Source organism: Curcuma longa, chromosome 2 (assembly GCF_044706935.1).
Source record: "Curcuma longa cultivar G26 ecotype Majalengka, Jawa Barat chromosome 2, ITB_CL_G26_1.1, whole genome shotgun sequence".
Classification (NCBI taxonomy): domain Eukaryota; kingdom Viridiplantae; phylum Streptophyta; class Magnoliopsida; order Zingiberales; family Zingiberaceae; genus Curcuma; species Curcuma longa.
In genome coordinates, this window is record NC_133862.1 from 14,156,412 (window position 1) to 14,179,195 (window position 22,784).

General features: G+C 36.6%; 2 protein-coding genes and 3 non-coding genes across 5 annotated transcripts; 2 read left to right on the top strand and 3 right to left on the bottom strand.

The window, feature by feature from the left end:
• Positions 1-2,072: 2,072 nt before the first annotated feature.
• On the top strand, positions 2,073-9,323 carry LOC141821389 (3-oxoacyl-[acyl-carrier-protein] synthase II, chloroplastic-like). Its single transcript, XM_074708813.1, has 13 exons — positions 2,073-2,462; positions 3,144-3,349; positions 3,502-3,705; positions 3,857-3,967; positions 4,057-4,152; positions 4,230-4,275; positions 4,356-4,435; positions 5,716-5,784; positions 5,876-5,960; positions 6,055-6,209; positions 6,306-6,386; positions 8,853-8,912; positions 9,023-9,323. Exons 1-13 carry the CDS (start codon positions 2,141-2,143, stop codon positions 9,137-9,139), a joined length of 1,632 nt encoding a protein of 543 aa, XP_074564914.1. The 5' UTR covers positions 2,073-2,140; the 3' UTR covers positions 9,140-9,323.
• A 1,864-nt stretch (positions 9,324-11,187) lies between these two features.
• On the top strand, positions 11,188-12,183 carry LOC141822007 (FCS-Like Zinc finger 13-like). Its single transcript, XM_074709416.1, has 2 exons — positions 11,188-11,569; positions 11,669-12,183. The coding sequence occupies exons 1-2, from the start codon at positions 11,232-11,234 to the stop codon at positions 11,826-11,828; spliced, it is 498 nt and encodes a 165-aa protein (XP_074565517.1). The 5' UTR covers positions 11,188-11,231; the 3' UTR covers positions 11,829-12,183.
• A 6,824-nt stretch (positions 12,184-19,007) lies between these two features.
• On the bottom strand, positions 19,008-19,205 carry LOC141822592 (U2 spliceosomal RNA). Its single transcript, XR_012601320.1, has one exon. It is a non-coding gene; the product is annotated as a U2 spliceosomal RNA (small nuclear RNA).
• Positions 19,206-19,873: 668 nt separating this feature from the next.
• LOC141822600 (U2 spliceosomal RNA) lies at positions 19,874-20,071 on the bottom strand. The gene has a single exon (XR_012601328.1). It is a non-coding gene; the product is annotated as a U2 spliceosomal RNA (small nuclear RNA).
• A 1,488-nt stretch (positions 20,072-21,559) lies between these two features.
• Positions 21,560-21,758, bottom strand: LOC141822603 (U2 spliceosomal RNA). Its single transcript, XR_012601330.1, has one exon. It is a non-coding gene; the product is annotated as a U2 spliceosomal RNA (small nuclear RNA).
• Between the last annotated feature and the right edge of the window lie 1,026 nt (positions 21,759-22,784).

The window sequence follows — 22,784 nt, forward strand, 5'->3', positions numbered from 1 at the left end:
AGAGAGGGCTTGGAGTTTATCATATAAAAACAATCTTCTTGTATATGCTGACTAATGAATTCTATATAATGGGTATTGAATTATTAGTGGACCTGAACAATTAAACCTTTAAAATCAGCTACTCAAATTTTGCATCTATTACTAGTTTACTTACATTGGCTGTAACTTTGCCTTCTAATGAATTAGGAATCTCCCCAAGAAATTAATGGCACCATTACTGACTTCCTCTGTTGACTACTAAGAATAAATAATACATAAAATGAATTACACATCTTAATTTCACTACGGCAAGTAGGAAATTTCTACTTATTTTTCGTAGTGTTCGTGTTTAACTTGTTGGCTATCTTTCTCTCACTTTCGGATGGTCGCTTTCATTATTTCAAGGGACCATATGACTGTAAACTTAAACAAAAAATAAATTTTTTAGGAATCTTGAAAAGCACTGTAAAAGCAGGGAGAGTTCCCTCGTTTTCATCGAATTCTACTGTTGGATCCATGAATCATGGAACTAATCAGCACTGCCCTTCATTTGATTACCTTAAAAAAAAAAAGAAAAACAATAAAGTTAATAATTTTGTTTTAGTTGAGTTCAATTTCCCATTAAATTAATGCAAATCAAGTTGATTGAACTATGATAACTTAGTTTAAGATTTTATCAAATTTTTTCTCATATATAATTTATCTCCAAAGTTAATAAACTACAAAAGATTTTCAAAAAAAACCATGTCATCGTATGGCTTGGTGAATGGAGTTCATTTTCGATTTGCCATACAACCCTCCCTCTCTCCACTCCCCTGAAAGGAACCCTTCAGGGCTACAACCCCACGAAATCTCCATAATAGTAATAGGCAAAAACCCTTAATTGATGATCTCAAAGTTTCCGTCAAGGAATGAAATGAAATGCACGAATTGCCTTGCATTAAATGTGATATGTTATATTGTATTAAATGGTTTGACACCTGGAACATGAAGTGTTCTGCACTGCTTACACTTAAATGACTGTATAAGTATTGAGTTGATTTTTAATTATGGTACATTGTAGATTAATTTTTTTTAATGAAAAGATAACTTTGAAATGCTAGTTGCTAACCAACGAGATATTCTTATTAAAGTTGTAAATAAATTTAAAAAACTCTTAAAATAAATAAATAAATTTATAATATTAAATTCATTAATCAACTAAATAAATTTAAAAATAAAACTAAGTTTGAACATTTGTATTAATATTCCGGTTCATTTTAAATTCAACTTAAGATATTTACTATCTCAATGACAAATAAAACAAATCACTTCACCAAAACATCTATTTCAATTCATTGTGCATCTTTTTTACTTTCCAATTGTCCCTCCCACTTCTTTAAATCCCTCCTTGCACTGTTGCACACAGCATTGACGCTTAACAATCGCCCTAATTCATAAAGAGATAATCTCATATATAATTAAACCATTTCATTTTGTCATATCATTGTCACTTGAATTATCTATCCTAATATTTCTATGAACAAATAACTATACCACACTCTTTGCATTAACTATTCTTGTTTGGGTGACCAAACAATCGTGTGTTCTTAGTCATCAATAATATATAATATATAATTGGGAGCAACTTTAACATTCTGTAATTACGAAGATTGCATGAATACTTTCTCATAATTATCACCCCTTTCTTTAAAATCATTTTCATTTACAATTTTTAGTGTGTCTAGCTAATTATTATTATTATTATTATTTACGATTTATGAGAAATCATAACATGTCTCAATTACTAGAGATTGAAGATCTAATTGGTCATACTTTTGAATACTTTTTTTTTTCCTTTTTTTTGAAAATAGATTTTTAGTGGTGAGCCGATGGGGGAAAAGATTTTCCTAAATACAGTACACATAAATTCCCAACATTTTTATTAAGGAAACAATTTTAGTTATTATTATTATTTTTGGGTGGGGCCGTTTTGGCTATCGCACGGTTTCTCTCTCCTCCTCCACTCGGCCAACAAAACAACTCTTCGCCATCATCCCCAGCCTCTCCGCCGTCTCTCTATATAAGCTAAACCCTTCTCTCTCTTCCTTTTCAGTTTCCATTCTCGATCATCTCTCTTCCTCTCTCTCTTCCTCTAAATAGTTGCCGGAGCCTCGCTACAATGGCAGGCGCGGCCGTGGCCTCGCCCCTCGGCTCGTGGATTGCCACTGCGGCGTCGGTGCCCTCCTCCTCAGCCTGCGACCAGGATCGCCTCGCCAGGCCTCATCGGAGGAGGCTGGTGGCGATCTCCTCCCACTCCCCCCTACGAGGATCGAAGATCCAGGCCATTTCTAGTTCCTTCGACCCTTGTTTATGCGACTTCCGCTCCTCCGGCGTCGCCGCACTTCGTGCCGATGGCCGCATCTCGCTCCTCTTTGGGTTTCAGGGAGTCGAATGCAACCGAGCGCCGCGAAGAGCCGCCCATTACCGCGCCGCTGCATCTGGTATCCGCAACCGACAACACTGATTTATTTGATTGATTGATTTATTTATTCGATGTTAACTCGAGTCTATTGCTTTGTTATTATGCCATAAAATATATCTTGGCCTTCTTAATTTGTTGGATACGTTCTGAGAATCGCTAGAGGGTTGTTAACGAGATCTGGGTTTGTGATTGGTTGGTGTACATGGAGTTTTGGGTACATGATTTGGTGTGACATTGCTTGGATGTGGAACTCCTGGCTACATTTTAACTTAAGGGTTTCAGTAGCCAGAATAATCCAACTAAGATTCGCTCTTTTCTTTGACATGTAGAGCAACTAAGCAATTGAACTTTGCTTGCTTTAGGCATATAATTTCTCTTCCGTTGTTTGCACATTTGTTTGAGTAGACTTTTGAAAGACTTGAATGTTAAACTGGATGCTCAACTAGGTTTGCCAAGGATTTTCAGATTTCATAGTTCTTCCAGTTCAGTACTTGCTATGGAATACTATCATGATTTTCTTCCAAAAGTGGGAAATTCATAACTATGGCTTTAGGACAACGGGCAAGGGTTGCTTTATTTCAGAAGAGGGCAGACTGCATGTCAATGTATGTCAATTGCCTGATGGTCAAAACTTGTTAAGCAATGGAGCAATGAGTGTCATATTTGTTATAGTCACTAATATACTCTAACTGGGTTGCAGGAAAAACAATGGCTGTTGCCTTGGAACCAACTAAGGAACTTGGCGAGAAGAAAAGTAAGCATATGAAACAAAGGAGGGTTGTTGTGACAGGAATGGGCGTGGTTAGTCCTCTAGGCCATGATCTAAGCGTCTTCTACGATAACCTTCTTGAAGGCATTAGTGGCATAAGTGAGATCGACACATTTGATTGCTCCAATTATCCCACGGTATTTTTCTCTTAAGCAAGTGATTTGTCAAAGTTCCACAATATATAGAAAGCAATGAACTAAAATATCTCAATATACTATTTTGAAAATTGGTTGGGCTGTAGGGTTTAAAACAGACTTTGTTAGGTTGCTGATAACAGATTATTTTGTAGAGAATTGCAGGGGAAATCAAATCCTTTTCTGCAGAAGGGTGGGTGGCTCCCAAGTTTTCAAGAAGGATGGACAAGTTCATGCTCTATTTACTTACTGCAGGGAAAAAAGCCCTAGAGGATGGTGGAGTCACAGAAGAGGTCATGAGCCACTTTGAAAAAACAAGATGTGGTGTGCTGATTGGGTCTGCAATGGGTGGAATGAAAGTATGTGTCTTAACATGCATCTGAAGCCCCTAAGAAAGTTCTAAGAAATTAATGATGTCTCCCATACCCTTTAAACAATTTCTCTGTTATTTATAGCATTTACATTATTTGATCTTCAAAAAATCATAGTCCCTTATATTTAAACTTATAGGTTTTTAATGATGCAATTGAGGCTTTGAGAGTCTCGTACAAGAAGATGAACCCATTTTGTGTACCTTTTGCAACTACAAACATGGGATCTGCCATGCTTGCGATGGATCTGGTCTGACCAATTATCCTTGCCAGAAATTGGAAGTTTGTATAGAAATATTTCAAATACTTCTAATTTTACCTTGGGATTTTTGTCCTTAGGGATGGATGGGTCCTAATTATTCAATTTCAACTGCTTGTGCAACTAGCAACTTCTGCATTCTAAATGCAGCAAATCATATCATACGAGGTGAAGCAGTAAGTTTCTCACTTCTTCCATTGTTTATTATGAAAGCTCAAAGTTCATGCTTCCATATGCTCTCCATATATTGCAGGATGTGATGCTTTGTGGTGGATCTGATTCTGCCATCATACCTATTGGTGTGACAACTCATCTTAAGGCCAACCACTTTCACATTATATTCATCACACTAACTACATGGATTTTATTGTTGTTTCAGGGATAGGAGGTTTTGTAGCATGCAGAGCACTTTCTCAAAGAAATACTGATCCGACTAAAGCATCACGCCCTTGGGATGTTGTATGTCTATGTTACTTCATTTTTTTTTCTATCTTTGAATTCCCTGAATATCAGAAAGTTAGCTCTTGCTTTCCATTTTATTGGGTCTTTATCATGTTCTAGTGTTCCACACCTGTTCTGGTTTTACACAAAGCCACAAACTGTTCTTGTTCTGATATGATCACAGTAGTTAAGTAATCATGTACAAATATTTACTATTATGTTTTATTCATGTAACTTTGAAGTCGTCATTGTCTCAACTATTTGGGGCTCAACTATGCTGAGTGGATCTTATCTCTGCATTGAACCTTTATGCAAAACTAGTAGTAATACTCAAATCAATTAAATGGTTCTTTTTATATTAACTAAAGTTCTTTCTCTATCTCTTGCCTTTCCAATTAATTTAACTATTCTAATTATAAAACTATATCAGTCTCTAAATATGTCCATTATCATCTCAATTTTTTTTTTCATTTTATCATCTCTTGAAGACACACCTATTTACTCTCAGATTGTATTTTACGAATCATCTATGGATCAAAATGTATAGGAGGACTAGAACAACATCAATGTTTATTTAGGATTATGTTGGTACAATAAATCATCTAGTGAACAAACATGATTAGAAATTTCTAATGAAGTGTTTAATGTTGTATATTTATGAAATTTGACTTATTTGTTTAGTTATTATTTCCTATCTCAGATCCAGGAACCTATAGGTGGAACCAAGCACAAGTATGTAGCACATTCCTATCATGAATTTAAGAAGATAAAAAAGATACACACAAACATAGTGGGCTGCTTATTAAAATTTTGTTTTTAAGAAAATGATTTAAAATTCCAATATGTTTCAGTTTGCTTACAATATATCTTGGGATAATCATAAATATATAAAACCAAACTATATATATATATATATATATATATATTGTATTATATTAAATTTGGTATACCATTTGATTTGGTTCAATTTGATTAGAAGTTTATTGATTGATTTGGTTTGTTTTATAAGCTTATTAGTTTTAGTTTTGGTTTAGTGCAGATTATAAATTTACTAATTTCTATTTCAGTTTTATTAGATTTAAAAATTTATTGATTGGTTCAGTTGGATTTACAAGTTTATTGGGGTTCGTATAGTTTTACTTTGGAAATTTCATACATATCAGTTTGGTGTAGTTAGAAAATTTGCTGATAAACTGATAAATTGAACCATACGTGTGCTTGGTGCTTTACCAAAAGAAATATCCTGGTTTGTGGCCTTGTAAACCTAATTCTTTGTTCTTGTTTTTAATGGTTATTAGGATCGGGATGGATTTGTTATGGGGGAAGGGGCTGGTGTGCTACTCCTGGAAGAACTAGACCATGCTAAGGTTAGAAGGATGATTCATTCATATTTTCAAATTCATAATTCCATCTCTTTTCTTTCAGCTGTCATTATTTATGTTTCCTTTGATCTTGCAGCAAAGAGGAGCAAAAATCTATGCTGAGTTTTTAGGTGGAAGCTTCACTTGTGATGCATACCACATGACAGAGCCACATCCTGAAGGCAACTACTCTTTTTGTTTGAATGCATACATGGCATGCTGCCTCTAGTGTCTATTTATTTATTCATTAGCATTCTAACGGCCATGTTAAATCAGGTACTGGTATTATTCTTTGCATAGAGAAGGCGCTATCAGAATCAGGAGTATCCAGAGAGGATGTTAACTACATAAATGCTCATGCAACATCTACACCAGCTGGTGATTTAAAAGAATATGAAGCTCTTATCCGATGTTTTGGCAAGAACGCTAAGGTGTGTGATTTAAAAGAATATCAGCTCTTATATGTTGTTTCAGCAAGAACCCATAGGTGTGTGATTAATATCATGCATGAATTATGGAAATTGCAGCTGAGAGTGAACTCGACAAAGTCTATGACTGGTCACCTGTTGGGCGCTGCTGGTGCAGTGGAAGCAGTTGCTGTTGTACAGGTAAAAATTTCTGGCTTTCCTTGTCATTTGAAGTTTTACCTCTCAATCTCTCAAATTTCGTATTTGATGCTGAGCGCTTGTCAGATCGTATATTTAACTTTTACAAATTTTGTGTGGAGATGATGTTGTACCAACATGAACAAATGTCACATAGAGACAATAATTCATAAAATAGAACATTTTATTAAACCAAAAGATAATTTACAGAAGGGCTTGGGCTCTTTTAATAGAAGACTTAAAGAGCAATAATTTTCTTAACTAGTTCTTATAAGAACAAGGTCTAATTTACTCCAATAAATATAACAAACCTTTTAAAACTTATTAGCAACTTTTAAAACTTTAAAATTTGGAAGTAAAACTAACCCTAAAACTAAATACTAAAATTGTATGCTGCATTATTATCCCCAAGTAAAATTTAATCTTGGCGAATGAGAGGGAAGCAAGAAGGTCAAACTTGGTGATAGTTAACATGAATACAAAGTAGATGGCCATGAGGCGTCTTTAGGGAAGATGGCTGTAGCACTTGATGTTGGATCTCTAAATATTTAAGAACAATTTAATGAAGTTCATCTTCAATGATCCAATCGTCTATATCTGAGAGCTCCAATGGACCAAGTACCTCTTAGTGTTCCCATAGGAAGATAACACTGTTTGTATCAATTATGTAGGCAAGGGAAGAATGTGTACCAAAACTATAGGAGCATGATCTGTGGCAAATCAATAGTCAAAGGAGATGACTCAAATGCCCCTCAAAATGGGTTGTCTATTGTCTACATTGAAAATTGGATCAATGTTAATTTTGACCGACATATCCATAACATATGTGTTAGTGTAAATTTTTCTAGCCATAAGAAAGGACCAAGTAGGATGGGCTTGACATTTTTAAAAGAGCTTTAGGGGAAATGTTCAAGGCAATGTGAACAAAAATATAATCTCTTATATAATACTCTATCATTGTCAATTTTGGAGTGTTTCATTACTCTAGTGAACAAAAGCTAATATAATCTCTCTGAATATCAGCTTGAATCTCTCGAATGTGCTAAACAAAACTCTTAGCAAACTCAAAGGAGTGGTAAGTGTGACATGTAGAAGAATCATATCAATAGGTTGATGATCTTTAGACCTATAGATGACTTCGAAAGGGCATCTACCCTATATTAATTTACAAAATTATTATAGGAAAATTTGACAGCAAGTAAAAATAAAATCTTAAATCCTTGATTTCTTAAGCACATTTGAGCCCATCTTAAATTTTCATTTGTTTAATTTGAGAATTATGATATAATTTTTGTCTCTTGTACATGCAGTTACATTTTAATCTTTTTCCTTTAGCAAGTTTAGTTCTTCCAATTGAGAGGATATTTGCAATGTTCCATAAAACTTTTTTTTTGCTAGCATACTCTTCCAAGATATAGGTGCTTTTTAACTCACTCTGAAAATTATCTAATGTGCTTTTCAATAGTGAGTCCCTTCACTTTGTTATTGAGAACTACCTATTTTTGTGTTAGAGACTTCTGATTTGGTTCAGAATTTTAATTATGGTTGTTTGAAGAACAAATAATTCTTGTACACCCCTGAGTGGGATATATACCAGTACAACATGCTTCTAAGGTGACTAAGAATGTGGATTGTGTTGTAAATCCTTGCACAGATATATATCTTTCCTCTATAGATTAAGATCATATGGCTTAGCTTCGGAGGTGGGACACTTACATATGACAAATAGGTCTGTTTTGCATTCATGCTGGTTTGGAAACATGTCATAAATGTTGCATAGTTCCAAATAGTAGCAACTGAAGGGAAAAGTTAATTTGATGATGGAAAGAAATCTTGGTATTACAAAAACTGCCACTAAAAATGGTGTGTTTGTATAAATTTCCTCATAAATACAAAAGCCTAGCAAAGAACTTTGTGCTTCGCTAATTGTACTTGAGCATTTTCATTGGAATTCATGAGATAGTCGAAATCAAGTCAGCACCTACTTGAGCAGGCGTTAGATGTGTCAAAACCCAGGTGCATTAACTGCTCTAGTTGTCATAATTTGTTCATATTGGACAGTTTGCTATTTTTGGATGATAGCCTGTACTTCCATTTTTATTGTCTTTCTTATTGTATTAAGTCCTCACTTAGTGCTGAACCTGCAAAAGATTGTGATATTATTACATTGGATACATCTGGAAACCAGATTGTCTGAGGATGTATACCAAACAGGCTCTTTATCACACATAAGTTCATATGACATTGTTCTCAAAAAAATCAAGAAAAACATGTAGTTTTAGTGGTTTGGGCTATCCTAATGAAATTTTTCAAAAATATGCCCCGGCTTTTCTTTTCCTCAGAAATGTGCCTGGAAGATGCATAGATAATCATGTAACTTAAAATGGTTTATACTGAGAAATTTGTGGTTGCTTGTTCCTCGAACTTTCTTTCTTCGCTGTTTAAACGTTACTCTTGGTCATTTTGCAGACTATTCGAACAGGTTGGGTTCATCCAAACATCAATCTGGACAATCCTGAGAAAAGCGTGGTATGCTTTTTAGAGTATAGATATGACACTAATCTCTAGTGCCTTAGCCGACATGTTACCCATCTACATTACTAAACATTGAATGTGGAGTTTCTTTTTTCTTAATTCAGGACACGAATTTGCTAGTGGGTCCAAAAAAGGAGAGATTAGATGTGAAGGTAGCACTATCTAATTCCTTCGGCTTTGGCGGGCACAACTCATCCATCCTGTTCGCTCCCTACAAGTAATCATAACTCATGACCTAAAGCAAATGTTCGAAAATGTCTGATAAATAGCCTCATATATTCTCTGTACTGTAGGTGCATTCTCGTTTTTTATATTGTTTAGAAGTTATATATGCTGGGTGATTTTTCATCTTTTTCCTGTATTTAAAATGCTGGGCACTGTGCTTCGTTTTATACGGTAGAACACATTGACATGTTTCCTTGGACTAGCAGTGAACACATTTTTCATCATTGTTCTTTTGTTGCTAAAATTTTTTCTTGATTTATGACACACAAGTTTTGTTTAACGATAACTTAAGCATTTCATAATAGAATAGTAAGTGAATACAATCGAAAGAAGTATACTGAAGAAAGGGCAATGTTTTATGACCTGGACCAAGGTGACTCGAGCCCTGCTCGGTTAATCTTTTCCTCTCCTAACACCACTACATAAGAGCCCTATAATATATCCAATCTCGAACTATTTTCACGAAGAGAATCTTAATCTTATAAAAATATCATGTAAAGAGAACCTTTTACATGCATTCTCTTCAATAAAATTCAATTCACTAGTTGTTAGATGACAAAATGGCTTAGCTGGACTTGGAAGAGCATGTTCCACGAGTTCATAGGAAATGAGCCCCATGGGGATTAAACAATGTGCTGCATGATCACACCCTGAGCAAATTGGCAGATTAGTTAGCCCACCATTACTTTGTATTTAAACAAATGGAGGAGGTTATAATTGATAACAACATCAAGAAGCTGAAAACTTGGTCAAGATTCCTATCTCAATGAATTTTCAATCATGATATTAAATTTTAAATTTTGTGCATTAAATTAGATGCAAATAAGTCCTTAGTGTTCAATTTACAGTTTGTGAAAATAAACTAAAATTATTTTAAAATTTTAACAGATTGATTCTTATAATTTATTCTATCTTTATTTCCAAAGTCTTTTAAAGCTTTATTTCTTAATTGATGGATTGAGATTTCACATCCAATCCAATTGTGCAAGATTCCCAATGTCCACCACATGATTTGCTTCTTTGAGATAAATAAATAAATAAATGGCCACCAAAAATTAAAGTAATATTTATTTTTCTTTATGTCATTTTCACTTTCTAAACTTTTGTTGATGCCTTTGGTTTTCTTCCGAAACCTTTTAATGCCTTTATTTGTCGGCTTTATCCATCATCAATCCTAGTATTTACACATACACTATATATGAATTTTAAAATAGCACGTTAAATTTATTTTTGTTAAAAAGCACTCTAGATTTTTTTTCATAACCTATTTATTTATTTTTAAAATATTTTAAATAAATATTTTTAACCTTTAAATGTTGAAAATGAATTTTTTAAAATAATTTTTTCCTTAAAAAAATTGTACCGTTGGGCCCCAATCCGGGTCGGTTGGCAGCGGTCGCCATCTCTGAGCCCATAGATAGGCGCATCCATCGAAGGAGGCTGGCCCACCCGTGTCACGTGGCTCGGGTCTAATGAGACGTGATGCATAGAGACTCACGAGATCGACGCGTGGTACGCAGGTGGGTCCGGCCTAACACGTCATTGCGATGTCCTCATCTCGTTATATCGTGGGGTTTTTAAATGACCAAAGTGCCCTCCGTTTCTTCCGATGCAATCCGAGTGCGAGAATGAAAAACCAATCATGTCGCCAGAGGGCAATCGACGCGTGTAGGTCGCTGTACTGCGGTCCCGCCGTCCCGCACTACCGCAGCTTCCGGCACTGCGACATCTCGCCATCTCCCGGTCGCCATCGAGATGGCTCCTCGCCACGCCCCTCTCCGGCCCTCAGTTTCAGTCTTAACCGTAGATCATGTACTTTGACGGTCTGGATTTTCTGACGCTTTCGCCCACCTTATTTTTCTCATACCCTGGTTTTGTACAGCCAATCATCGACGAGCAATAATCACCCGCTTTGATCCCCACGAACAGTAAAATAATGGGTAAACAAATGTTGGGATGCGAAAAGGACAAAGATAGACAAATAGGAAGACGAAGTCTTTAAAACAGCGTGCAGGAGCCCGAGTTCGTCCCCCCTTCCCCTTCCGCCTCCCCAATCCTCACTCTCCGTGCGTCGCCCGATCGATCGAGATGGTGCATCAGGCCGAGCCAATCGGCCGGAGGTGGTGGGATCGCGACAGCGGCCGCGTCGGCCTCGGCATCGCCGTGGCCCTCGACGACGACGCCGGACCCAGCCGCAGGAAGCTCCACGCCGCGGCGCCGATGACGATCTGTTCTCCGAGAGCGAGATGTGGCTCCTCCGTCCCGACCGGCCGCGCTGGGTTTAGTGTGGGGTTCTGCGGTGGAGCGAGGGCTCAAGGCGGCGACTCGCCGGTGGCGGTCGCCGAGGAGTCTTGCGCTACTGACTTCCTCAGCAATTGCTACGCGTGTAGGAAGAAGCTCCATGGCGAAGATATCTTCATGTACAGGTTGAAAATTCTCCCCAAATTTGTGATTCCCCCGACAAATCAGATCTGTTGCCGTACCGTTTCCTTCTAACCGATGCGCGAATTTTGATTCCGTAACAGAGAGAAGGCATTCTGTAGCATGGAGTGTCGTTACGAGAAGATGGTGGCCGACGAGTACCAGGAGAAACACAGCTCAAAAGCCCGCAAACGATCGCCGGAGATCGCCAGCTCGCCCTGCTCCGGCGGCCAACTCTTCTTCACCGGCATCGTCGTCACATAATCACATACGCAAAAAACTGGGCGCGCACGACAGAATCACACCCAGGCGGCGAGAATCGAGATCGGGCATCACTTGATGCGTCGATAGATATAAACTTTTCAATTTTGAATTAAGATTAGATTAATGTTTTGGAGTTTCAAAAGGAAACTACGATCAAACGAGAACGAGATGAGTTGAGACTGTAATATCTTTCTCCACCTGTAATTTAACATCTTGAAGTAGGCGAAGTAGCTACAGAAAAGTTCATAGATCTTTTCCTGAGAAAATAATGATTCCTGAAATGTTTATTGCCATCATAATTGTGTAATATTAAACTAGTGAGGATCTTTTGTTGAAGTCCAAGGTAGGACAACAAGATCACCATCTTCGAGACTGACAGTTTTGGCACAGACTTATTTGATTTCATTTCATCTTCCAATATTCTTCCATCTCCACTACTGTGCCTTTGAGATTGGACCACTGAGATTACTTTTATAGATAATCAATCTCTGTTAACGGATGAATGAAACATGAATACTATTTAATTAAAATGTGGATGGCTTTCATTTTAAAGATCTTTAGTGGCATTTGTCTTACTTTCCTCAAGCACAATTTTCTTTTCTTTTTCAACTCTTTCCTCTTCCTAATCAAAGTAATATTAATTTTATCATATATAAAATAATTTAAAAGATCATTTTATAAACTCTACTATATCAAATTTAATAATTTAGAACAAAAACAAAAAAAAAAAAACAAAATGGTTCGCTTCTTTGTTTCCTTGCATTTTACAAAAACTCTTAACTATAAATCATTGGATTATGACTTCCCATTTGACCTAAATGATAAATTTGACTTAAAATTAACATGAATTGCTGACTTCTGTGAGTTTAGAGCATTGAATCCATAAGTCAAAAAATTATTCATCTACAACACATGAAATATGTAAACATTAAAAAATGTCAAAGTAAAAGATTATAACAAGATTAAAGTTATTTAATATCTTCATCTCATTTGTTAGTTTTCTTCTCAAATTAGCATTATTATACACATACTTTTCAATAAAATCAAGAATTTTCAAATGTAGTGGTACTATGTTTTGACATTTGAATACGATCATATTGATTGCATTGATTGAACCAAAAGCTTGCATGAAAATTCTAAACAAAGTCTAAATCTTAAATTGTATTGAAGTTTCAGTATTTAACTGAAATGATACTATTTTGGTATCACATCGATATTCTGATATATGATGTTGATGGAAGATTGAAGATTGAAGGAAAAAAAAGATATTATCTATATCAAGTGGTATTAAATTTTGATAAACTATTAAAATTATAGGTTTCAACCATTTTGTTTGGTATGATGTGAAATTTTGAACCACGATTAATTTCAAACTATGATTAATGATATTCTAATATTCTTCAACCTTTTTTTCTTTGTTTGAACTCTTTTCACTCTCTACTTTCTAGCAGCATGCGTAGGGTTAGACAAATATCCCACCGCTACCAATAAGCCTTGGAACACGTACAAGTGATTTAGTTAATTGACAATTGGTAACACACTTTTGAAATTTAGAATCAAGAACAAGTTCAATTAAACTAAAGTTCACTCCCTTGAAGTTACCATAGCACGTGAAGCATTTGTTTGCACATATATATACTTTGAAGTACAATGAAACTTGCTGCAGAAGGTACAAGACTAGGTTAAAGTAGCCTCAGGGTCACGATGCAGCGGTTAGACCCTTTAATAGATAATCAAGCATCTCAGGCTCGAGTCTCAACTACGACGCACTGTAGGAAATTCTTCCTCCAATGAGAAGCTATTTGGATGGGCTCGTGAACGTTTTCTAATTTGCTTGATGGCTAGTGGAAAATATCCGCGGGACCGGATCAATCACCTCTGAATTAGTCCGTTCTAAAAGTTAGATACATGATGCTAACTAAAAAACATTATAGTATCTCTTCCCTTTGTAAACTTTCTCATCAAATTCAAGGCAAAACAATGACTATAAATATATATATTTTTGTGATCATTGAAGCATTGCAAAAATAATATTCTAAACTTCTTCTAATTTTCCAATATTTACTAGTGTCAAACTAATTCAATCAGCTGCACATTTAGACTAGTAGTGTGAAAAATTCTTCCTCTAAAGCTCTTGCTAGTACCATATATATATATATATATATATATATATATATATATATATATATATATATTAATTTTGTTATCTTGAGTGCTCCTCCCTGCGCGACTCATGAGCGACGCCGACGTGGAGATGCCGACGTGGCTGACATATATATAGAGAAAACTCTATATATATATATAGAGAAAGAAATGTTATGTTGCGCAACTTCTCCTGGGTGATCCATGCACGACACCATCGATCCACCGTCGCTGTCGCCGCTCTCGCCGCGCCGTCCGACTACCGTCGGCCGCCGCCTCGGGCGCGATCGATGCGCCGCTCGTTGGCGCTCCATCCGACGTCGGATTCCGGTCGGATAGTGGCCGAAATTTGACGTAATTCGATCGGAAACAGCGAAATCACGCGGTCGGCCGGAAATCTCCAACGCCGACGTTGGAGATGCCGACGTGGCCGACCGTGATTGAGCCTGAATTCGCCAGATTCCGACCACTATTCGGCCGGAAATTCGATGTCGGATGGAGCGCCGGCGAGTGGCGCGTCGATTGCGCCCGAGACAGCGGCCGGCGGTAGTCGGACAACGCGGCGAGGGCGGCGGCAACGTCGGTGGATTGTGGGTGTCGCACACGGGTCGCATAGCACGAGCCATGCAACATAACATTTTCGTGTATATATATATATATATATAGCTAGCTAGCTAGGGTGGTAGTTGAACTTAGAATTTGCAATTCTCAATCTTAGCAATCTACTACTATTCGCCTTTATACAGAATGAGACTCTTGTCACACACTCCACCCATCCCATCCGATTAATTTGCTAGTGAACCCCATACTATCCAAAAGCTTTTGGGCTAGGCGAGTATTATCTGAAATGCTAGCTTCTCCCTTCAATAAACATTGTTTGTGTCGGATCCATTATGGAATTCAAAATCTAGAAATAATTTAAGAGATGACTATATAGATGGCATTACAGTAAACTATCAGTCTAAAGTCCTCCACTTTTTGTGCATGACTCACTATTGGCACTAACATGATTTCCGTGTGATTTACTTGCCTCAACGAGGACTCAGTTGTGAAGGATTCCAATACAACTTCCAAGAAATGCATTCCAACAAAACATGAAGAATATCCATCCGGTCCAGAGAACTTGTCATCTGAATAGGATTTCCTTGGATCTCCTATTTTGTAACAAGTTTGTTGATTGCTATCGCTTAGTGTAAGGTTATATATGGTTGCAATGGTTGCCACAGCCTGGAAATCAATCTTCTCAAAGTTTCCACCCCCCAACAGATTTAGATACTACTTCACAGACTTAGCAATAACTTCTTGTTGGGACGTAGTCAGTGTACCATCAACTTTGCAAACAGAGACCAAATGATTTTGCTTCATGAAAGAATTTGGTACGTCTATCATTGTTCATGATGAAACTATTTTTAGCCTTTTGCTGGTAGAATTATCTTTTAGCTTCACTCAGCATGAGTGCCTTCCTCCTCATTTCTGTAGATGCATCCCACAGTCTTTGATTATCCGGTTCTGCTTGGTTTTGTTGTTGGATTTCCTTCGGGCGAGATGTGTGCGCAGTGCCCTTTGTTCAAGTGTTTAAGGGCGCCCTTATGTGATTTCATCCTCATACACAAAGTAAATTGTCGTGTTGTGTATGAACTTTAAGTCCATTCTACTTAGACCAACTTCAAAAAATCCAAATGTTTAGTCCCCATGTTGAAGAACTTAAAAAGAGGAGTTTCCCCTCCGATTGAAACAATTAATGTCATTACGTTTCCGAGAGGCCGGATGGTAGAAAGTGTTTAATTTCATGATCATCAAATCTAAAACACTTGAAACAATTACCAAACACAAAATGTCATTACACTTCCTTTCCTTCTCACTGTTGAATCAGCCACCCACTTGAGTGTATCGAATATGAACAAGGGACTTTCCAGGAGTCACAAAGTTGTAACAATGCCATAGCCTTGCATGGTGTTCCAATCAAATACTGCGGAAGATTAAGCCACCAATCAGCGAACAGTCCGGCGTGTGCGACCTCCTAGACGAAGTCAATGAGGAAGATGATAAGTGTTGGTGTCTTGGTTAGTTTTGATGTGATCAACTAAGTTAGGTTAGGTCCTGTGTATTTCTGATCCTTCTGTCTAAGTATGTAGGAGCTTAGGAACGGAGGAAGTTGAGCATAAGATGTAGCGAACGAGAAGGATGACACGGAGAAGTGAGCCGACAAGCTCAGTGCATCGAGGGACACAAAAGCTGCGGAAGAGTACACCGATGGAGCGAAAAGGACATGCGTAACGTCTGAGGGACGAGAAGCCAGAAGGAAGTACGCTCAAGGGGAAAAAGGCCGGAGTTGGGTTCGGGTGAGCCTGACTCCGGTTGGTCAGAAATCACCCAATCGATGATTCTACAAAAGTCAACAAAAGTCAAATATGTTGACTTTTGACTATTGACTTGACTAGAGTAGAAGACTTAGACTTGGACCTTTTGGACATGACTTTTGAAGAAGAAAAAAAAGATAAGATTTGATCAATTTATCTTTTATCATATAAAAAATAAATATTTAATTTTTATTAAGGATAATTCTCTTTATCTTTTATTAAAGATAAAATTTATCCTTATTTAATCAACAACTACGATCAAAGCCAATCTACGATCAATGGTCAAGATCAGTTGGCTTAGACTATAAATAGGCTTAGAAGTTAGAAGAAAACTCAACACTGAAATTGTATTCTCTTCTAGCTTCTGTCTTGTGCTTCAAAGTTCTATAAAAGGCTTTTTTGTCAGAAGGAGATTTGCATAGTTGAGCTTCAACCGCCTTAGCTTACAACCACCTAGGTTGTAATCAAGTACACCTAGGTTGTAATTAGGTACATCTGTGCATATTTGCCTTTTACCATTTGTTTAGTTTAATTAATATTTGTTTATTTAATTGATTGCTGCTAACTTCTATCTTTGCAAGGAAACGTAAGAGATTCATATTTTATTTTCAGGGACAATTCACCCTCCTCTTGTCGGTCCACCTTGATTCAATAATAAGAACCTAAAAAACACTTCAGAAAGAGATTAGACTGGCATCGGAAAGTCTCGGTGAACCACTCCGACGCTTAAGTTAGGATTTTTTTAAAAGAAATGGAATGTAGACCTAAAAAGAAGATGATGCCAGAAGAGTTTTCAGAGTGGAACCTGGAATAAGGCTGCGTATTAGACTTTTTATAACTCGCTAAGAGTATCTTCACATCTGACGGGATGACATCATTATAGAAACATACGAGGGAATCAGATTCGATAGTCATTTTCTTTTGGCCTTACATGCAAAAAAGGGGTATATGAGGGGACTAAGTCTGACAACCTTGTAACCGTCTGTTATTCTTGGACCATATATCGTGTGTCTGTGAAAATATTAGACAGTGATTCACAGAAGATATAAAAGTAGGACTCGGGATGGAGCCAGCTGAGATGGCGTGACTGAGATGAGATGATGGAGGTCGAGGCTGAGACCGAGATGGTCGAGACTGAGATGACCAAGATAGAGAGAGGGTCAAGATTGAGACTGGCTGAGATCGAGATGACCGAGATGAGACTACGGATTGAGATGATCGAGATGAGACTTGGAACTGAGATGGCCAAGATAAAACTGCTTTGGAGGCCTGAACGAGATTAAGGATCGAGCTCACGCTGAGACTGAGGTGTGGTCAGAGTTGGAGGCGACATCTATTTTACCCTAGTGGGATCAGTTCTTCCGGATTCATATGGACTAATCTTGTCAGTTCATCGTGAATCTTAACTCTCGCTTGACTCTTGACTATTATCTTAGGAGGAGCTACATCACCTATGGCACCTGCATCACATGGAAAACGCATCAAGAAGTAACCAATGAGGTAGTATCGCCATGTATCCTCCACTTTGTCCAAGGACTGCTCTGGGATCTCGACTACCTTTGATGCGATGTGAATCTTCTTTAAGCCTATACCACCTTGCTGTTTCCTATTCTCTTTGAACAGGTTCAACCATGAGCCTAATCCAACCTTCTCTATAGTTCTGCCCAGCACTTTAACAGACACGCTTTGTGCAACCTTCTCTCCTTCATTGACTCTGAAAGTTTCTGTGCTTGTATCCTCCTCCCCAAGGGCGACAAAAATGCTCGATGATTCCTTTAACTCATTGCTTCTGTCTACTCCTTTGGATTCCACCTGCAAACCTTGACATCCCAATTCCTTTTGTACGCCAGCATCCAACATTGGTGGAACTATAGGCGCCCTAGCAAAAGCCCTTTCCTTTCCCATTGATTCAATATCACCTATCTGCAACAAGAAAGAAACTATCACGCTGGCCTTCATTTTGAGTATCTCTGTTCTTCCTATCTTTGGGGACACCTACAACAACCTGAGACAACCTCCAGGTTTCGTAGCAGCCTGGCCTCCAGGTTTCAGTAGCTTCTTCACAACTTGGTAGGCTGATCTTAGTCACAAACTAACAATCCCAGCAACTCCATACTTCAAGAACGTACATCTCCAAGCGTAACTAGTTCAATTTGCTCCTAGTTCAATTTGATGTGGTACCTTTCAATGTGGGAATATTAAAAATAAGATTCCTCAGACCTCAAGCTTCAATACAAAAGAAAACCAGGGTAATCAATCAATCAATTGGATGAGTTCACCACATAACATATCATATTAACTATGTAGTTATCTGACATTAATTTAAATTGAATTAGTTATAAGATTACATATGTAATCAAGCCTCAGCCGAATTAAAATGTGGTTCTAATAATGTTGATGTGCTTTATCATGTAATCGTTTGAGTCGAGATGGGGAGGAATATTAATCCTTTGGCTTGGTATGGATAATATAATTAAGAAAGATACGACTTAAACAAATCCTCTACTCCCGTTGATCATTAATTCTTTCCTTCAAAATCATACTTGCATAAATTAATTGATATCATCGATACCCATCAACATCACATGGCCCACTTATTTGAAAAGTATAAATGCAATTTTACTTCTATTTCAGCCATGAAGCCCTCATCTAATTAACATTTGAAATTTTGATTTGATAGGGGTGCGCCAGGCCAGTGATGTAGTGCAACTCACAGGCGACGCCTGAGAACCCCAGCAGCAAGCTACTGTAAAGGGCCCTCCCCCAATTAAAAATTAATTTAATATCATAGTGGGCCAATGGCCCACGTATCAGATATTAAACTGATAAGAACAGATACTACACTTGATCTTAGCCAAAAGGCCGAGAAAGGTATGAGTTGCTATTTTGATCTCTGTCCTATTTTATAATTGCTCTTTGTCCGATTTACTTTGGAAAATTCGGATGTGGGACTATTAAAAACAAGGTTGTTAAATCAAAACTAATTAATCAGTCCTACTATGTTTATAAGATCTAAAGGCTCATATTTTAGTTATCTGACATTAATTTAAATTGAATTAGTTATAAGATTACATATGTAATTAAGCCTCAGCCGAATTAAAATGTGGTTCTAATAATGTTGATGTGCTTTATCATGTAATTGTTTGAGTCGAGATGGGGCGGAATATTATTATACTTTGGCTTGGTATGGATAATATAAGAAAGATATACGACTTAAACAAATCCTCTCCTCGCGTAGATCATTCTTTCCTTTGAACCTCTCGTACACTACAGAAACACTAGTATTTCTTGCATGCATCAAACATGCTCATCAAACTAGAAAGTCCCTTAATTATTGAATACAAAACAAAAACATAATAAAAACATTTAACTTAATAAATTAACAGGCCACAGCTCAAAATCAAATCATACTTGCAAAAATCAATTGATATCATCGATACACATCAACATCACATGGCCCACTTATTTGAAAGGTGTAAATACAATTTCTATCTGTTTTATCCATGAAGCCCTCATCTAATTAACTTTTGAAAACTTGATTTATAGGGGTGCGCCAGGCCAGTGATGTAGTGCAACTCACAGGCGACGCCTGAGAACCCCAGCAGCAAGCTACTGTAACGGGCCCTCCCCCACTTAAAAATTAATTTAATATCATAGTGGGTCAATGGCCCACGTATCAGATATTAAACTGATAAGAACAGATACTACACTTGATCTTAGCCAAAAGGCCGAGAAAGGTATGAGTTGTTATCACGAGCCCTGGCCTATTTTATAATTGCTCTTTGTCCCATTTACTTTGGAAAATTCGGATGTGGGACTATTAAAAACAAGGTTGTTAAATCAAAACTAATTAATCAGTCCTACCATGTTTATAAGATCTAAAGGCTTGTATTTCACCCTTGGGATTACGGTGTAGCGGCAAAACATCTTCGTAGTTTCTCAGATATCTAAGGATTGAGTCTTAGTTATGACAAATTATTGGAGGAATTTTCTTCAATGAGGGATTGATCTAAGAAAGTTGGATTGCTAGGTCGTCTGTTGTGAGTGTTTCCTAATTTACCCTAGTGATAGGTGAAAAACTTCTATAGGACTGAATCGATCCCCCATGATTAGTTGGCCTGAAAGGCTAGATACTTAGTGTCAACTAAAAAAATCTCAGATTTCATACCCTTAAGGTGTGGCATGCTGGCAAATGACGGGGTATTTCTTCCGAACAATAAGAGTTCAATCTTTAGCAAGGGCACTTGCAACAATTGAATTTCTAATTTGCATGAATGTCACATCATGAGCTAGTATATTTCTTGGATTTACTTAGTGAAATATGAGAGATCATTTATCCCATATTAGATCTAGATATCTAATATAAAAAAAATAGATTTCACCGAAACTAAATTAAATATAAAAGAAAACATAGATGAATTGAATTCTATAAGTTCTTTCTTAATGCGCGCTGAGTTGTTATAAGTTTAAAGGTTTAAATTGGATGAGTTCAAAGCCAAATAACATATCATATTTAAGATATAAAAGTCCAACTTTCGTCAAAATTAAACTAAATATCAAAAAAATACTGAGTTGTTATAAGTTTAAAGGTTTAAATTGGATGAGTTCAAAGCCACATAACATATCATATTTAAGATATAAATTAGGTCCGACTTTCGTCAAAATTAAACTAAATATCAAAAAAATATTGAAATATGTAGTTACTTGTACCATTTTTATCAATGGATAAATTGGTAGAATATATGCAACATTAATCTGTTATAAACCTACTAAAGCTAAATGTACTATTTAAATATAAGATTAGCTATTTAATCATCAACTTCCTATAACTATGTAGTTGTCTGGGACATTTAAATTGAATTCAGTTATAAGATTACATATGTAATTAAGCCTCAGCCGAATTTAAATATGGTTCTAACATTGTGGTTCATGTCTTACATTGTTGATATGCTTTATCATGTCAATTGTTTAAGTAGAGATGGAGATAAAGTATTGATACTGGATAATATAAGAAAGATACAACTTAAAATCCTCTCCTCCCTTCCCTTACATTTCTTTCTTTCCTTTGCACCTATTGTACGTTGGTCATTACAACTACAGAAACGCTAATATTTCTTGCATGCATGAAAGATGCTCATCAAATTAGAAAGTCAATTAATTGTTAATAAAAAATATTTAAAAATTAATCATATATGCATAAATTAATTAACATTTGAAAATTGGATTTGATAGGGGTGCGCCAGGCCTGTGCAGTAGTGCAACACCCAGGCGACGCCTGAGAGCTCCAGCAGCAAGCTGCTGTGATGAGCCCTCCCCCACTTAAAAATTAATTTAATATCATAGTGGGCCAATGGCCCACATATCATGATATTAAACTGATAAGAACAGATACTACACTTGATCTTAGCCAAAAGGCCGAGAAAGGTATGAGTTGATACATCGATCTTTGTCCTACTTTATAATTGCTCTTTGTCCGATTTACTTTAGTAAATTCAGATGTGGGACTATTAAAAGCAAGATTCTTCTTACTTCAATTCAAGGGGAATTAAAAGTAATTAGTCATTCATGCAATGTTTATAAGATTTAAAGGCTCAAGAGATCAATTTCTCACGGACGTGTATCTTCAAGGAAAAAAAATTCCTCTCATCTCTTATCCATTTGACAATTGGTTATAAATTGATCTCATGATTTATCTCTTGAGAGGTGTTTGAAATGAACGTAATCATCTTTTTCCTATAATAAAATTTAAAGGTTTAGATTTCACTAAAACTCAATTAAATATTAAGGAAATCATAGATGAGTTGAATTCTACAAGTTCTTTCTTAGTGAGCGTTGGGTTGTTATAAGTTTAAAGGACTAATTTGTGATTTGACCTATGATATGTTAATAAGTGATTTTACATTATTTAAAAACTCCATTATCGATCCATGACTTATGACACGTCCTGAGTGTCGTATGTGAAAGATTAACTAAAACCTTTAAATGAGGCATAACTCTTTTGGCCATTGAAGAGTTTTCCTTAGTTAATTTACTAGACTTTTATTGTTCAACAAACTAAAGAGTTTAAATATGATAGTAACATGATAATAACTCATTAGCCACTTGATTGCATAGGTATTGCTAAGAGGCCAATCAACTATATCTAGCAAATATAAATTTCCTATACGCAGCAAAGTCGATTGGAACATATCCAGAAGTCCTCTTAGTTAACCTATGAGTCTCGTAAGATGCCCTAAGTCAGTCAATAAGCATAACTTAGGAACACCTCAAAATCAAAAGGCTTTATACACAAGTTCTAAATGGTCAAACCTTTATCCAAGCGATTAATCTATGATTATATCTACACCCAACAACACAATTTAAAAAACATAATCATAAGTTCATGAGTTATAGGTCTTCAAATGTGTTTATCCAAACTAATCAATTATCTAAAGTATAAGCTCTACATGATTCC

Coding starts and splice junctions, on each gene's coding strand:
- LOC141821389 (XM_074708813.1), top strand. CDS start 2,141: ATGGCAGGCGCGGCCGTGGCCTCGCCCCTCGGCTCGTGGATTGCCACT. Junction 4,276..4,355: donor TTCTGCCATCATACCTATTG/GTGTGACAACTC, acceptor TTGTTGTTTCAG/GGATAGGAGGTTTTGTAGCA. Junction 6,387..8,852: donor AAGCAGTTGCTGTTGTACAG/GTAAAAATTTCT, acceptor GTCATTTTGCAG/ACTATTCGAACAGGTTGGGT.
- LOC141822007 (XM_074709416.1), top strand. CDS start 11,232: ATGGTGCATCAGGCCGAGCCAATCGGCCGGAGGTGGTGGGATCGCGAC. Junction 11,570..11,668: donor GAAGATATCTTCATGTACAG/GTTGAAAATTCT, acceptor ATTCCGTAACAG/AGAGAAGGCATTCTGTAGCA.